The 17,207-nt window shown below is 36.5% G+C and overlaps 1 protein-coding gene across 1 annotated transcript in view; it reads right to left on the bottom strand.

The window, feature by feature from the left end:
* The window catches only part of CSMD3 (CUB and Sushi multiple domains 3), a 1,015,135-nt gene that overhangs the window by 333,254 nt on the left and 664,674 nt on the right, over positions 1-17,207 (bottom strand). Inside the window, 1 exon segment of the mRNA XM_032468125.1 lies at positions 4,273-4,411. Within this exon segment, the coding sequence (XP_032324016.1) occupies positions 4,273-4,411 (139 nt within the window).

The following is a 17,207-nucleotide window of genomic DNA, read 5'->3' as shown; positions in this document are numbered from 1 at the left end:
CATTGACTTAAGCTACTTGAGACAATCTCAAGAAGCCAACAAATGGGTAATATATTTATAATGTTTTTATTGGGTTTTTTCCTATAGATTAATTTAATCCCTTGTGACATTTGAGAATATAGAAAAAAACTGTAAAACTGCAGCCATCTTAATTATATTATTTGCTTTTTTAAAAAATTTCATTTTCAACCAAATTAATTTATGTTATTCATGAGTAGTAAACAGCAAATGATGTAACTCTGTAATAAATACAATTTATTATTTAGAATTCTCTAAAAAAAAAAATTCTCAGAATGAGAGGAACTATAAAGAATTAGCAACCAGTGTTCTTTCAAAGGCTTGGCTGGAAATCAGAAGGGAACCAGGTTTTTCAAGAACATAATTCTTGTTAGGTACTCCAAAGGTGAGATCTTGTTTCTCACAACAATCTTAAGGGGAAAATGAAGCACCAAATATTATAAGGTCACTAAACAAGAATGATACATGAACATATTTCTGATTTCAAACTGGCTATCTTACGCTACTACCTAATGGATAAAGTTCTCATTTATTTTTAACTTGATGGAGACCACTGCTTATTGTTTTGCTACAGAACTACTTCTAACTATGTAACAGCTGTTTAAAATGTGAATTACTTTAAAGAAAACAGTTTTCTGATAAAACACATGGAGTATGAACAACCCTTAAGCCTAATCTCATACCCTTAAGGGACTGTATGGAAAAAAAAAAAAAAAAGGAAGATTTTTCAATAATTTTCCCTTCAAATAGTTCAAACTCAAGAACTTAAGAATCTCATAAGCCTGTGTGTGTGTGTGTGTGGATTTAAATCCCCAAAACAATTTAGAACATTTAAAAGAATTTAGGACTTTATTTTAGTTATATAAAGTATGATGCAAAAGAAATAGACTGATATGCCCAATATAGCTGTATCTTGTCTATTCTAAAATAGTGAAAATGCCATCAATAAATACTGAAAAGCATTCTAATTCTTGATTCTTCCAGTGTTTGGGCTAATTAACAAGAAATAGTTTTAAAAAAATGATCAATATCAAGGAGGTGAAGGAGCTAGGTTTGTACTTTACTTGAGTGGGTAATTTAGAGATTAAGAAAAGAAGCACAGATGACAAGTCCTGCTTGGTGATGGCTCATGGGGAGAAGCCTAAATCTTTGAACTATGAGAATCATTTTTCACCCCAGATCTATTATGGTTCACCTATAGAGCTGTTTTTTGTTGCTATGAACAAAACCTAGCAGTGAAAGTTACTTTTCAATTTGACTATCTTACTTCCAGTCTAACTTAGATTTGTGTCTCAGTAAACAGATAAGAGAATAAGAAACTGGCAAAGTAAAAAGTGCTAAGTAAACTATATTTATAGAAATTAAATTAGGTTTTTGTCCATTTAACTAGCATTGCATCTTATAAAAATGGTTGGAAAGATTTTTTCCCCCAAAGGTAGGTAAATTTGGGATAGTCTGACTTAGAACATAGCCTGTACAGAGTACATTAACTCACTTTGGAGAATTCTGGAGGCATCTAAATAAGATAGCAAAGAGGCCCATGTAACTACCTATTGGGAGGGATAAGACATAAATATTAAGAACTTTAGACAGAGAAAATAGTGTCTTCAAATAAAAGTCCAAAGCCAAAAGTCACAAGTGTGGTGCTCTGAATTACAACCTTGCTTTTGCAGTCTAGCTGCTTCTCAAGTAGGCAACTCTAGATAGCCTATATAGGGCTGAAGGATTTCAGAGGTTACTAATTTATTTAATGATGGTTAATGACTTTCATTAGCAAACCAGGGAATGCTTTTTAATACAATAATGCACTCTGTGTTAATTAAATTTAATTTCCTAATGATTTGATTTTATGTTAATATAGTATTTCTAAGTTGAATTAAAAAAATATATATATTTAAATTGGCTACAATTTGAGTCAGCAGGGAGGCAGAGAAAGGGTGAAGTCTTCTTAGGAGAGCACTCATCTCTGATTTAGGAAAAAAAAAAAATCTTAATTTGCATGTTTGGAAAGAAAGGCAAAATTCATCTCCATCCCCACCCCGCCACATTGCATTATCCTGTTGGTAGCTCAGAGAAACAAATAGTTAAACCGCTCTGCATAATAAAGTAACAGGTATTTTGAGATTTATCATGCTATGTACTGGAGTGGACAACTAGGGAGTGGGGAAATGAGGTTGAAGATTCTGATGTGGAGAAGACTAGGTAGAGATGGAGGAGCATCTGGGATAAGACAGGGAACTGGAGAGATAGATGCAACCATTCCAGTGATGGGAATTACCAAGAAAATTTTAGGACAGTGACAGTTTATTTAATTTTAAATTATTCTGAATTGTGCAATAATTCTCTTTGGTTATTCCTTGTGTTAAAGTTTTTGTGAGAATGAAGGAAAGTGATACAAATAAAGAGCAGAGTAAGGAGTTGAGAGAGGGCAGCAGCCTCTGTATTTCACAAGTGAGATGAGCAGGAATTGAGAGTCAGAAGTGAAAAAAAGCATCCCCAAGAATGCTCTGAAAATGTGAAGAGGGCCTAGACCTCCTTCCGTATTTGAGATGAGGCTCAACTTTTTATTTAGATATTGAAGGATAATGATTAGTGAGAACTATACGAATGATAAATGTTATGAATTATGCAAATATAAGATGTTTCAATTCCCTTAACATCATAACTCCTGATACAAAATAATGTTAAGTTCAAAACAGGAAATACTAAAATCATGTACTTAAACCTATAATACATGCATTTAAAAATAAATCAATTATGATAAACTGACAAGTATGCTAATCTTTCAAATGTGATGTTCTAAATTTAATATTAAAATACATAATAGATCTTGGCCTTATTGACACAAATCAATATAATTTTTTAAATTATTCAATGATATGATCAATAAATATTATGTTATATTGTTTACTCCAAACCAAGTAGAATTCTGTGTAACAAAGTAAGGTTGGTTAATTTGGGTCCCACATTCATGGAACAAAGATTTGACAAAGATTTGATTCTGAATAAGTAAGATGCTTTTCAAGCTTCTCTAAAATTACTATGGCAACAGAGGCTATGCCAACCGCTGAATAAAGGATATAGTTTTAACACACACACAAAAAAATACTTCTACCAAATTAGTCTAAATAAAAACTTTTTTTTTTAATGTGTACATCATTATGGGCTGAATTGCATCCCCCTAAAATTTATGTTTAAGTCCTAACCCCCTAGTACTTCAGAATGTGACTGTATTTGGAGAAAGTTCCTCTAATGAAGTAATTAAGGTAAAACAAGATTATGTGGGTAGACTCTAATCATTATGACTTGTGTCCTTATAGGAAGAGAAGATTAGGAAACAGACCCACAGAGGGAAGACCATGTGAAGACAGAGGAAGAAGACAGCCATCTATAAGCCAAGGGCTAGGGCCTCAGAAGAAACAACCCTGTTGACACCTTGACCTCAGACTTCTAGCTTTTAGAACTGTGAGAAAATACATTTCTGTAATCTAAGTCTGTTATACTTTATTATAGCAGCCCTAGCAAACTAACATAGTAATAGTAAAGTTGTATAGGTCATAATAAGATAGAGTGACCTATGAAATGTTGAATACTTTACATCTATCAAAATAGAACCCGTTTTCCTTTCAAATTTTAACACTAGCATAAATAGATTAATTCAGTGAAGGGACTCTTTACTTAAGGAAGGATCCTGTTGTATTTGTAAAATTCAATCATCAGAGTATGATCATGCTGAATTGATATATATGCCTACCATATGAATATAATGCTTACAGGGATTCCTTTTTTCTTTTAATAAAAGATTGGACGATGAGGGGGGTTAACAACATAACTGAAAAATTATATAAATACATCAATTTAAATTTGAGAATAGGGATCCAATTACAGACCAGAAGATTCATTCTTTAAAATTTTCAGCAGTCAACTTTATAATCTTTAAGGCTATAGATTATTTGATCAATAGTACTAATTATCAATCTCAGTAGTATGCATATATATATTTATATATATATAAATACCCCCCCATCTTGCATATCTCAATAGTACTGATAAAGCATTAAACAAATAGAAAATTAACTTAAAAACAGGCTGAAAGGCTAGGCTAAAAGGTGCAAACATTGTAAATGGTTAAAGTACCACAATTGACTACTGCAATAAAAGTAAACATTAATTTGAGAAGTAAAATGGAGAATGTCAACTATTCTTTTAGATAATCTTTTTACGTTTTTAAAGTAGAAAAATATTTGCAGAGACCTTTCAAATGTAATTTTGATAGAGTGTCCAGGTTCAGCTTCAATTACCCACTCACAATTCAGAGAGTCTTTATAGTATCCTGGCCATCCTGGTGAGAGAATCAACCCACTAGGGGCTGAAAAATGGCCCCCACATGGAGCTGAAAAATAAAATCAGAGAACAAGTTAGAACAGAACCCTTAGAACAAGTTTCAGAAATTATTTTTAATACCATTGTATTTTTTAAAATGAATCTCTTCATGTATTTATTAAATATTATTTCATAATGTTTTTGAAAGTAAAAGTTTATCTAGTCCTTCTATTATTGAACGATTATTTTCCTTAAAAATAAGTAATTCACTTTTTGAAATATGGCATAGCTACACAGTCAGCATGTCAGATAAACTCAAGTCTCTCAATAATATCCCTTAAATGCATTCTTTTATCTCCATCATTTCCCTCATTTTCAAAGCTTAAAAAAAAAATAAGTTGTTAGTTCTAGTTTCTCTCTCTTTTGTTTTCTGATTTATGTTATCAAATACTGCTAATTCATATCACACACTGTCTAGCCTTACACTCTAGTCTGTACTCTGAACTTCTCCTCTTCACTGCATTAGCCCGCTCTCTACCTTCAAGAAGTACACAAAAAGAAAAATGGAGCAAATAGTATTTGAAATATTGAGAATTATTTGGAAAGAAAAAAATCAAATATATACAATATTGGCTCTTTAACACATTAGATAGAGACTATTCCCAATAATTTACCATGTTATATTTTCATTTTCTTTAAATCTTTCCATTTGAATGCTCTCTCATGTGTTTATTTTTTGTTGTCATTGTTTGATTCTTTCTAATTACCTTACAGAATTTCTAAAACCTATTGCTCCAGACACTATTTTCACACTGTTTCATTCTGCAAATAATTTGGTATAATCCAAACAAAATATGAAATAGTTAATAAATTGGTCTAGGAATCAAGCATTATTATAACATGTCCATTTTAGAAAAATATTTTCTATGTGAAAATATCAAAATTTGTTATTTGTATGAGAAAGAACTTTCATATAAAAATACATTTTTTCCTTAGCAGAATTTGATTTTGTTTCTTTAAAAGCTATCAGAAGAGACCATTTTTATGAGAATTATTTACTTTTCCTTGTTATGATGACTCATAATTAAGTTTCTTGTAGTGTTATAAGGTATTGCAAAAATAAAATTATGTGCATGATAGTCACTTAAATTACCATATTTTAAAAGACACAGTGAAGTAGTTTGGTGAGAGAAGGTCCTAAAAACATGGAGAATTTCTGACAGAAATCTCTAATATGTCATCAACTCATACTGTTCTAGGAAAATCTATGTGTACCTCAGTGTAATCATCATTAAAAGAGGTAATCAGTCATAAAATTATTAGTTGAGGGGCTATAAAGGATTAAAAAGTAGAGTTCCCAGAAGCATTTTGGCTGGTCCCTCAGTCCAACATGTTAGAGAGGCAGAGTTAGGAAGGGGTTTTAAAGCAAAGGAATAGAATAAAGATGTGGTGATTGTTTGCTTCCTGAAAGGAGTTTCCCCTGCAGTGACCCTGCTACAAAATGAGTCTTCTTCTAACTAACTTATACCATGAAGTGGCTTCTTTCTTTCACAAAAAGGGTTGGGACTTCCCAAAATTATTATCCCAAAAGTATGGGAATAGAGTCCCCAAGAAAGCATGCAATCTAAGAGAAGAGAGAGATGCTCAGTGCACGTCAGTCAAGAAAAGCTTCATGATCACAGTGACTATCAAGCAGATGGCAGGAAGATGTGCACATAGAGCAGCCATGGTGCAGCAACAGCAGCAGAGCACAGAGAGGACAAAGTTCAGGACAGAATAATGGGAGATCAAAATGCAGAGAAAACATTCAAGAGAAAAGAGTACCCCTCTCCCCCCAAAAAGAGCTTTGGAACAAAGAACTAATAATGATAATAAAAATAGCAAAGATTTGAATTTACAAAAAGAAACTTAGTTGTACAAGAATAACAATACAAACAAAAGGCAATATAGTTGTTCAAACCTTCCAATTCTGCCACACCCATGTACTGCTTATATAATTAATAATTTTCTTTAAATAACTTACTTTTATTTTAACTTAAATGATTTCTTTAGACTTGTTCTAAGCAAAAACAGCCATAAAATCATAACTTTTATGTACTAGTTGTATTTCCATAATGCCTGAAAATAAATATACAGCTATTAAAACTTAAGAAATGTTTATACATTTAACACCTAAAAGCTTGTGTACCTCAAAGTGTAAAGGCACTATAGTTTAAGAAAGACTTCTGTAAAAGACAGTAACTATCCTTGACTGAACAAGGGAAATTTGGAATATATAGAAAACAGAAAGGAGACCAAGACCATAGGAGATATATTTTCCAAATCCCATTCATTCATTCATCATTTATTCATTCATATTTCAGTAGTTTAGCAAACAATTGTGTGTCAAGTGTGTGCCCTGTGTGGTATTTGTATCACTTCTACAAACATTTATTGACTGCTTCCTGTGTACCAGACAATATGTAAAAAGTCCTTTGGCTTATTTTGTACAATGCTCAAAAATAATCCAACCACATATTTACTATTATAGACAAAAACACTGATGTGCAGAGAATTTAAATAATTTGCGTATCAGCTTGCATGGATTTGAACAGAGGCAATCTGACTAGAAACTTCTTTCCAAATGTCATTAAGATATTCTTCTTCCTTTCCTCACATTGCCCATGTGCAAAACACAGAAACATAAGCAAAAAGTAATAATGTCATAAGTTCTATAAGAGAGATTATGTCCATGGGACTAGGGGTCTGGAAAAGGGCATGAATTAAGATTTCACAGAAGAGATTCTATTTAATTTGAGTCTCCTAGGATGAGTCAGAAAGTTCAGAGGAAGAGAGAGAGGGTACTGTAAGTGGAAGAAAAAGCATGTGCTTAAGAATAGAAGGCTAAATTAGCATACTGTTTTTGAGTAGTGTCAGTACCTTTTTTAGGGGACTAAGAAGTGATGAGAGATGAAGTAAGAAGAATAGAAAAGGACCTAATATGCAATATTAAGGAAAGTGAAGGCAATTGAAAAATTGTAGACAAAGGCTACATATACACATATATAGACAAAGAACACAATTTTCATTTAAATGGAAGTTACAGGTGAAATGGACTGGGGGCAGTGCACCTGGAGTTGGTGAGATCAATTAGGAGACTGTTAACAATTATCTAGAAAAGGTATAGTCAGATTTGAGAAATATGTTGGTAACAGGGAAGGGCTGAATATGAGAGATGTTTAGGAGGCAGACACAAAAGCATTTATTGGCTATGTGCAACAAATTAGCAAGATGAAGGAGTCTAAACCACTTGTTGGGTCCCTGGCATATACAACTTTATGGAAGGTGATTCCATTCACCAAAACGGAGAAAATAAAACAGGATGGAGTTTTATGTGGAAAGATAGTAAGATTCAGTGCTAAGGCAAAAAGGTCTGTAAAATATCATAAGAAACAAAAGAAAATAGAGTCTTGAGCTCTTGATTACACTAAGTGTCATTTTCAACATAGGCTGATACTAAAGCTTTAATGTAAATGGAAGACAAAGGTGAATATTTAGAGGAAAAAAATAAGTTTAAGATGCAACCTTTGAAAACGTATTTTAAATTTAATAAAATTAAGTAGGTATTGACCAATACACATTATAACACTGCAATAGGGCAAAGGCTGGGATAGACTATTTCTGTTTGGGTCTTCCTCTCTCTTGTGTGTGAATTAGGATGATTACGGCTGGTAAAATAAACACCCAGATTTTAGTAGCTTAACAGAGTAGTTTATTTCTTACTTGACCAAAATGACCTTCAGCTTACTAAACTTCAGTCTTCTTCAAGAATCTAGACTTTTAACATATATTCCTCTATTACCTTCCCACTATCTCATCCCAGACCTTACAACCTTCCCTCAGTGCATTTGAGTTCATTTTCTCTTCCCCATTATAACAGCATTGAATAAAGTCTTCCTTGCCTATTTAACTCTGGTGAAATTTTAATTTGATGCACTCATGCAACAGTACACTGAGGTGAACCTATCAGAACAGCCATTTGGCCATTTTCAGCATGTGACTTCCTAGATTGCCTTAGGGGTCACTTCTATTTCAGCTGGCAAAAAGGAAACAGAGCGTAGAGAACCACTCTTTGTATGCTTTTTATGGACCACAGCCTGGAAGTTATTTATATTGCTTCTGCTTACTCACTTGACCATACCTAACAGCAAAGGAGGCTGTGAAATGAAGTTCTTCATTTGGGCAGCGATTTCCTACCTACCACTCTGTTTAGTGAGTGGGGCAACTCAGCTTAAGGGTAAATACCTAACCATTTCTGCTATACAACTAAGATAGTCATAATGCTTTCCAGTTTAGAGTATGCTTTTTTCACACTATTTAATTTAATTATTTTAATAATCTTGTAGCATAAAAGTGCTGGTTTCTTTCTTATGCCAGTTTTGCAGATAAGGAAAAAAAAATCATGGTTTCACGACTTGATGAGAAACACAGATTCAGATAGTGGCAGTGGTGAAATTCAAATTCAAATCTTCAAATTCCAAGTTAGAAACTACTTCTCAAGGAGAATTAATAAAATGCCCGCACTTAGGCTAACAGATTTCTTATTCTTATGCTTGCCCTTAAAATAGTCAACTAACATGACTGACTGGTTGCTACTCACAGCTCCAGGCCCATTGTTAAAATAAAGCTATTAATTTTACTGTTTCTGCTGTATTTCAGTAACTGAAAGTAATAATCATGCTTGGCTTCTGAATTGTTCTTCAGGGAGAAGGTCACGGAACTGTAACCTTACAAAATAGGCTACATATCAAGAAGACCATGCCTTGGGTGCTTATAAGACAAAGAGATTGAAACAGTGACAATCATTAGCCTCTACAGAACTGGTCACCTGGAGACACCGTGATGCCACTCTAAGTCTTATGACAAGAAAATGATTCTGTTGATTGTTATCTATGCTGTATTGTTTAAGCTATGGCTATATAATCACCCTATCCCATCCCCAAGCTGAGTTCACAGTTTTGAAGGCACTAGCCTACTGTGAGTTCCTTTGGCCCAGCAAAATAATAAAGTCTTTTCTTCTATGCTCTAAGACCCTGTCTCTGAGTTTCAGTTCGGCTCATCAGGGATGGGGGCCAATCTTTCAGCAACACTTTCCCATAATAGATGTATTGGATTCATCTTTCAACAAAGACATTTATTTTTGCATATCTTATTCTATTTAACATAGGTTTAGTGAAGACAGAGATAGATGGTTAAGGGGAATAGAATATTCAACCCAAAGATTTTAATATAAATTTGAGATTCTAACCACTCCATTTTAAGTTCTTCCTTAATATGAACTCATTTATTATACATATTATTCATTAATTCAATAAACCTTTGTTTAGTTTTTGCTATATATAAGACACTATGCTAGGTGATGAAATTTTAAAAAATCTATGACACTATATTTGCCCTCAGGAGACATAATTTCTACAAAAAAGACAGACACAGCTAACATGCAGTGTAAGTACATGCTTGAGTTAGATGGGCTGGAAACATGGGGTGGTGGACAGGTAACATCCCAAGGGCATTAGGAAAGAGTTCTTAAAGGAGATTTTGTCAGAGGTGAGTTCAAATTTAAAAATGAATAGAAGATAGGGGAAGGGGGACAGAAAGAGCAGAGATAGGAAGTGAGAAGCATTGACAATGAGAGGACCCTGTGGGGCCCTCTCAGGTGTAAAGCCTTTCCACACATGACATTTCTTGTTTGTAGGAAAAAGACTTCAGCCTCCTAGACCTTCCCCGAGTTCCTGAGAGCAGATTCAAACAGTTACTAGTCAAGGAAGTGAGGGAATGCAGAAACAAATGAAAAGCAGTCAAGAAACAATTGTACAGGGATAAAGCAGAGTTCAAGTCCTTCCTCTAGAGATATACATAACAACATATCCATGAGTTCTTCCACAGGAATTAAGGTCTTAATCCAGGTGAAGGATGGTTACTTCAGGCTGAGCACAAGATTCCTGGGATACCACCCTGTTACCTTACCACCAGCCAATTAGAAGAAAGTCATATACCCTGCAGTCCTCACTCCAAATTTTGCCTTTAAAAATTCTTCCCTGAAAGCCATCAGAGTCCAGGTCTTTTGAACATGAGCTGTCCGTTCTCCAGGCTTGGTTCTGGCAATGAACCTTTCTCTACTTCAATCTCTGATGTTTCGGTTTGTTTGGCCCCACTATGTGTCAGGTACATGAATTTAGGTTCAACAACAGTACTAACGTATGAGGGAAAGTCAAGTAAGTTCTGTGTTTCTGAAACTCATAGTTAATGGAGGAATGAGGAGAGGACCTTTTGGCTTCATACAGTGGTTATTGCTTTTGAAGACTTCAAACCCTTGTAGGTAACCTAAAGGTGAGTTCTGATTAAATTTTGTTAAAATGCAAATTCTCAGAATGCACTTCTAGTAGTTATAAGTTAGGATACAGAAATCTGCTTTTTTAACAAGATCCTCACCCCACCCCAATCCCTCAGGACATCTTATACCTCTTGGTCTGCAGATAACACTGACAAAATCTTAGAGGACATAGCTACTCTGTAGCTCCAAGATGCTCCTGGATAATCTCTCAGGTTCCTGGTGTGAAGGAAAAGCCGGGCTGGTCTAACAAGATAACTCACAAGTCTAGGAATGTGAAGGAGAGGCTGGGCTGGGCTAACAAGATAACTCACAAATCTAAGTATTGGAATACTGATCTGAATTCTGCTAGACTAACTTGTAAATCTAGCTTAATTAGTGTTGGTTTGCTGTTCATGTTTTTTGCTAGCCAGCTGGGTTTTCAAAGATACATATCTGGCTTTGGAATGTTGGATTGCTGCCTCCCCGCCCCCACTTTTGTGATGATAATGCTGCTAAAGCTGTTCCATGCCTATTGGCCGAATACCCCAAGCTTGTACTTTATCCTATAAAACCTCACGCGCACGTCTTGGAGGTGCTCAGAGCTTCGGAGCAGAAGCCCCTCTGGGCCTGCAGGCGTAATACACCTGAGTACTCCAACCCTCCGAGTGGTGCTTGTTTCTTGACTGGCCTGCCGTTTCCGTAACACTGGGATAAAGGGGTGATTTTGATCTGCTAGTAAAATATAAATTGTTGCCTCTAATTTCCTCTCTTTTTAGAAATAAAAACAGAGTATAAATGATAAAGCAGATATAGTTCATTTATATTGTTCATTTTTCTAAGACCTGAAGAAAGACTGCTATAAAAACTCTGCTTGGAGTGCTGACTCATTTCTGTGTTACTTTAAGCAGAATGGACACATTTAAAATACCCAGGATGCTTGAAGACCTATACGATACAGTCAGAAGCACTTCAGACTGTATTCAGATATGATTCTCTTGAATAAAAATGCCAAGAAATCCTGGTGTTCCATCGTAGGAGGCGCCCTTTCATCCGAGAAGCGGCACAGAGATGCTCAGAAGGGAGCTGGGGATTGAAAGAGCAAGGTTTTGATCCCTGGGGTTTGACTATTTAAAAAGTGAGCACTTAACATTTGGTCTTGAGACAGGAAGAAGGCAGGGCACGGCCATTCAAGGAGTGCTACAGCAGTTAACACCAAAATGGTGGAAGATTCAACCCCCAGTAGGCCTTGAGGCTCAGGATGATGGGAGATTTAACTTCTAGTAGAACTTGAGCTTCATTATATGCTTATTGTAATATATTAGCACGGTGAATAACATGCCCACAGGCACCATGGCAGTCCCAAGGCTAGCCACAAAAGGTCAAAGAGTGAGAAGTGGCCAACTTCCTGGGAATCCCAGCCCTTTCTCCAGACTAGTTAGACTGGTCCTTACACTTATTTGCATATGAAGCTACCAAAGCCCATAAAAATGGGCAACACTGCCCTTCTTGGCCGCCCTCTCTTTCTCTTTGGAGACTGCCGCACTCTGTCTACGGAGTGTGTACCTACTTTTAATCTGAGCTCCCAACTCCCACACCTCATGGCCTTTCTCTTGCCTTTCAATGTATCTCTCTGAATAAATCTACTTTTACTCAACTGTGGCTTGCTCTTTGGATTCTTTCCTGCGCAAAGCCAAGGACCCACACTTGGCGAGGCACGTCCCAGGGGCTCAGCTGAAGCCTGGGACACAGCGGCCCTCCTCATGCCCCACATCCATTTTCCTGCATCAGGATGACAGCCTATCTGTGGAGCTGTATGTGATAAAATCTAGATGGCACATCAGGGATTATCAAACAATGATGGTTCCATTTATTTCCTTTTGTTGTTGTTCTTATTAACTTGCTTTATGGTTACAGGCATGGTATGTAATCACCAGCTCTGTCTAACCTCAGCACACTGGAGGATGTTTCAAAGAAAATTATGGGAAACAAGTTGCATCTATCTATCTTGGATAAAAAGAGGAAGCCAGAACACAGGGATTAAAATGCTAGGACTGCAGAGCAGTAATCAAGCTCTGCATCTCCTTCCATTTCTATTCCCTTTCTACCCTCTACCCTGAGCAAAACTTGGCTATTGTCATTAAATTAGTTTCCCTCAAGCTAGTACTCCCAGAGACTGGAATTCAACACTACCAAAATATGTAACTAAAAGAGGAGTCTATCATTAGATATGAATACGTATACATGTGTGAACACACATTCTCTCTATGAGAACCACAAATTCTTTTCTATGCATCAGATTGTTACTCATATTGCTCCCTCAAATGAACTCTCTCCAGAGAGTACAATGTCTATGAATGAGAAAGATATCCATTACTTTGAGGCTAACTTAGATTCAAGACAAAACCCCTTATCCTCAAGGGGGAAGCTCACCAGGCATGTAAGCCCAGCCTTGCCTTCAAACAGTTCTCCTGGGGCTTCAGTACCATCCTATTTATTCAAGGAATTCTCTCAGGTATCGCATTACAAGTAGGAAGGAGTGAGACAGGAGGGGAGGGGTCAGGATACAATCGTTAAAAGAATGACACAGCAATGGATGATAGGACATAAAAGGGGTAAAAAAGATGGAGGAAGATTTGACTTCCAGTAGACCTTGAGCCTCATTATATGCTCATTGTAATACATTAGCATGGTAAATCACACACCCACAGGTGCCATGATATATCTGAGGCCAACCATAAAAGGCCAAAAAGTGGGTGGTGGCTCAATTTCTGGAAATTCCTGGCCCTTCCCCCAAACAGTTGGAGTAATCTTCCTACTTGTTAGCATATGAAATTACAGAGCCCATAAAACCTAACCATCCTGAACCCCGACTGAACCTCATGGCCTCTTAAGACGGCCTGCATCCTGCCTATAGAATGTGTTATCTACTAAGCTACTCTCATTTTCTTAGAGGACCCCATGTTCTGGGACAGTGTCTCACCTTCTGAGAAGATCCGCACCCTGTCTGTGGAGTGTGCATCTCCCTGAATAAATCTGCTTTCACTTTACTATGGCTTGCTCTTGAATTCTTTCCTGCACAAAGCCAAGGACTCTCACTTGGCGGGGCGTGTCCCAGAGACTCCCAGAAACCTGGGACAAGACCATCCTCCCACGTATAAATCCTTTCTGCAATTCCCTTTTCTTGTTTGTAAGAAAGAGGCTTCATTCAGCCTTCTCGACCTTCCCTGAGTTCCAAAAGGGCAGATTCAAACAGTTGCTAATTAGGGAAGAGAATACTGAAACAAGGGAGGAACAGTCAGGAAACAATAGTGCCTGCAGCCTTGGGGCAGGGGCCTGGTTTGTCCTCAAGGAATACATACAACAATCTCTTTGAGTTCTTCTGCAGGAACTGGGCCCCCATCCAGGTGGAGGATGGCAACTTCAAGCCTCAGCTTGAAGATTCCTGAAATACCACCCTGTTACCTCAGCACCAATCAATCAGAAGAAAGTCACCTTGCAGCCCTTACCCCAGATTTTACCTATAAAAACTTTCCCCCAAAACCATCGGCCAGTTCGGGTTTTTCGAACTGTCCTCCTTGGTTGGCCCTGCAATAAACCTTTCTCTGCTCCAAATTCTAAAGCTTCGGTTTGTTTGGCCTCACTGTGCATTAGGCACACAAACTTTTGTTCAGTAATATTTCCCCCTTAAAGAAATGTTGGACACATCCTCTTAAAATTCTCATCACTTTCCGTATTTAAAACTTGGTTCAACCCAATTTAAAATTCTTATTTCCTCCACCTTCCCACCCAGGGTGGATCTCTGAACACCTTGGAGGATGAGGAGAATGGTGCTGATAGAGGACCAGCATTTGCTGGTTCATTCCTCCGTTCACTTCAATAGCTGGAGTAGAGAACACATTGTCTCCTCATTCTCATTTTGTTCCCTTCCTCTTCCTTTTAGGTCCTTTTTCCTGTGGTGCCTTAGGGCTAAAAGTAGGGAAAGTGTGCTGTCATAGTCCTCTCCTGACTGTTGCTATTTCCCTCACTAACCCTAACCCCATGAGGTTTTCTGTTTGTTAGATAAGGAAAATGTTTTGTTCTTTCCATCAGGATAATAAATGAGTTCTTTGGAAAGGCTAAGAATGCGAAAGGGTGGCTTCTCACTGCATAACTGCCTGATATAAGAGAAGCTCAGCCTTTTCCAGTCACCTCCCTGCCTCCACCCCTGACAGCACATCCTATGGTCTCTGGTTGTTGTTGGGTTTCTTTTACGTAGTGGCCAAGCTGGGGTATGTTCTTTGGTATTCATTTGATGCAGAGGAAACTTATATCATCAACTTGCTAAATTATTTCAGCTAGACAGCTTTCCGTCTCTTCAATCTGCCAGCTTTCAACAATTTTATGTCTCAGTCATTTAGCATACAAGGCAGATCAGCAAGTACACTGTGTAATTAGGTATCTACTTGGGGATTCTAGTTCCTCTTTCTCACAGGAAACTGCATTCTCTTATGAAGGATTCTTTTAGAGTCTTTCCCCTTAACTTAGTTTGAAGAGAAGGAGACTAGCATCTTCCTTCCTATCGGGAGATAAATGAAAAGCTGAACAAGTTTTGACTTCAACAGTTTAGATAGATAGATAGATAGATAGATAGATAGATAGATAGATAGATATTCTCTATCTCCCTTACTTTTCTTTTGCTGCTTGTATAAATTGGGAATGGAATAGCTGAAGTTAGGTTTGAGAGAGATGAGTCAGTTAGAATCTACTTAATAAGCCACAAAGGGGGCGTCTGAACTTCAATATTTTATGGAGGGGGATACTGAAATATTTTTCTCTTTAGTTGGTGTGGTCTAAGTTGCCAATCCCAAAGCTACAGGAAACTTTGCCTTTGTACCTTGTTAGTCATGCCTTTTGCTCCTGTTGCATTTCTTGTCAGGGAGGCTACAATGATAACAATATTCAAAATTACTATGAGTCTTCACAAAGAAGGGGCAACTTTTATTTCAGTTAGTCTTAACTCAGCATCTTAATTAAATCAACTGCTTTGAACCAACAGCATTCATTTGATTCTTCCAATGTATTTTATTAAATGTAATCCTCTTTATCTATAAAGCAGTTCAATGAATGTATTACACTCTAATTATATTCAAGAACATGACCATGTAATCCAAAAGGCCAATATTCCATTTCCATTTTTGTTGAGGGGATTGCTTTAGATTAGAGAGCACATTGCTAGCTATAGTGAAGAGGGCATGGGAGATAAAGAGCTAGGTAAAAAGGAGGACAGAAGCAGATAGCATGTATGTATTAGAGTCTTTTGAGTCCCAGATGAGAAATAACGATGAAGAAACTAATGAGTGGGCACAGGTAAACTGAACAACAAACCATTGCTATAGAACTAAACAGGAGCAACAGCAGAAGCAATGAGACTTGTCAGAAGCATATTGTAGTAATCTAGGCTAGAGATGATGGTTACTGGGACCAGGATGTCAGCAGTGGAGGAAGTAAGAAGTAGATAAGTTCCGAATATAGGTATTAAAGGTAGAGCTAACAGATATTTATGATGGATTGTGTATGGCTATGAAAGAAAGATAGGAGTCAGGAATTACTCCCAAGAGTTTTTGCCTGAATTACTGGAAGAATGGAGTGCTGTTAATGATAATGGAGAAAGCCTGTGACAGCGTCAGTTATGGAGTGTCAGGGGAGTCCAGATCAATTTTGGACAGGTTGAGTTTAAGATGCCTATTAAACATCTAAGTAGATATATTAAGGATGAAGTTGAGGAGATGAGTCTGGACTTCATGACAGAGAAGTAGGCTGGAGATGTAAATTTGAGAGACATCAACACATAGATGTTATTTAAAGCTGGAGACCAGATGAAAATTACCAAGAGAGTGAGTGGAAATAGACAGGAGAAAATATTCAAGACCTAGCTTTGGATACATACAGACAGAGATCACAGAGATGAGGAGAAACCAGGAAGAGAGACTAAAATGATATAACAAATGTATATTTGTTAAAATGAAATTTAATAAAGTATAGAAGTTTCCATGAATAGTTAAATAATTTTATAACTTTTTAAGAGATATTTTATTTTAAAAAATAAATGGCATACAGTCCAGATTTTATAAAGAAATAATGAATATATTTTAACCCAACTCTCATTTTTGGTCTGCAAATAAATCCTTCTCATCCTTCAGTTCAATAGCATTTTCTTTTAATGACATTCACAAATGAATAATAAATCCTCATACCTAGGAACAGTTTCCTTCTGTGACTGAAACAGAGATAGGAGACAATTTATGTCCAACTGTTTTGCTTTTTAAAACAGAAAACTCTAGATGACTTAGTGCTCACTGCTTGACACCTAGGAAGAGAACTTTCTTGTTTTATTATAAGTCTCATGGAATGCTATCTCTTTCAAGTTCTTTTGGGATTCTTTGGCTAGTTTATTACTGGCAAATACAGGGCAGGTATTTTTATAAAGTAGAAATGCAAGGCAGAGAGTAGCTTGAAAAGATATGTCAAAAACTTC

The sequence above is a fragment of the Camelus ferus genome, chromosome 25 (assembly GCF_009834535.1).
Source record: "Camelus ferus isolate YT-003-E chromosome 25, BCGSAC_Cfer_1.0, whole genome shotgun sequence".
Lineage (NCBI taxonomy): Eukaryota > Metazoa > Chordata > Mammalia > Artiodactyla > Camelidae > Camelus > Camelus ferus.
This window is presented reverse-complemented; position numbering and strand designations above follow the sequence as displayed.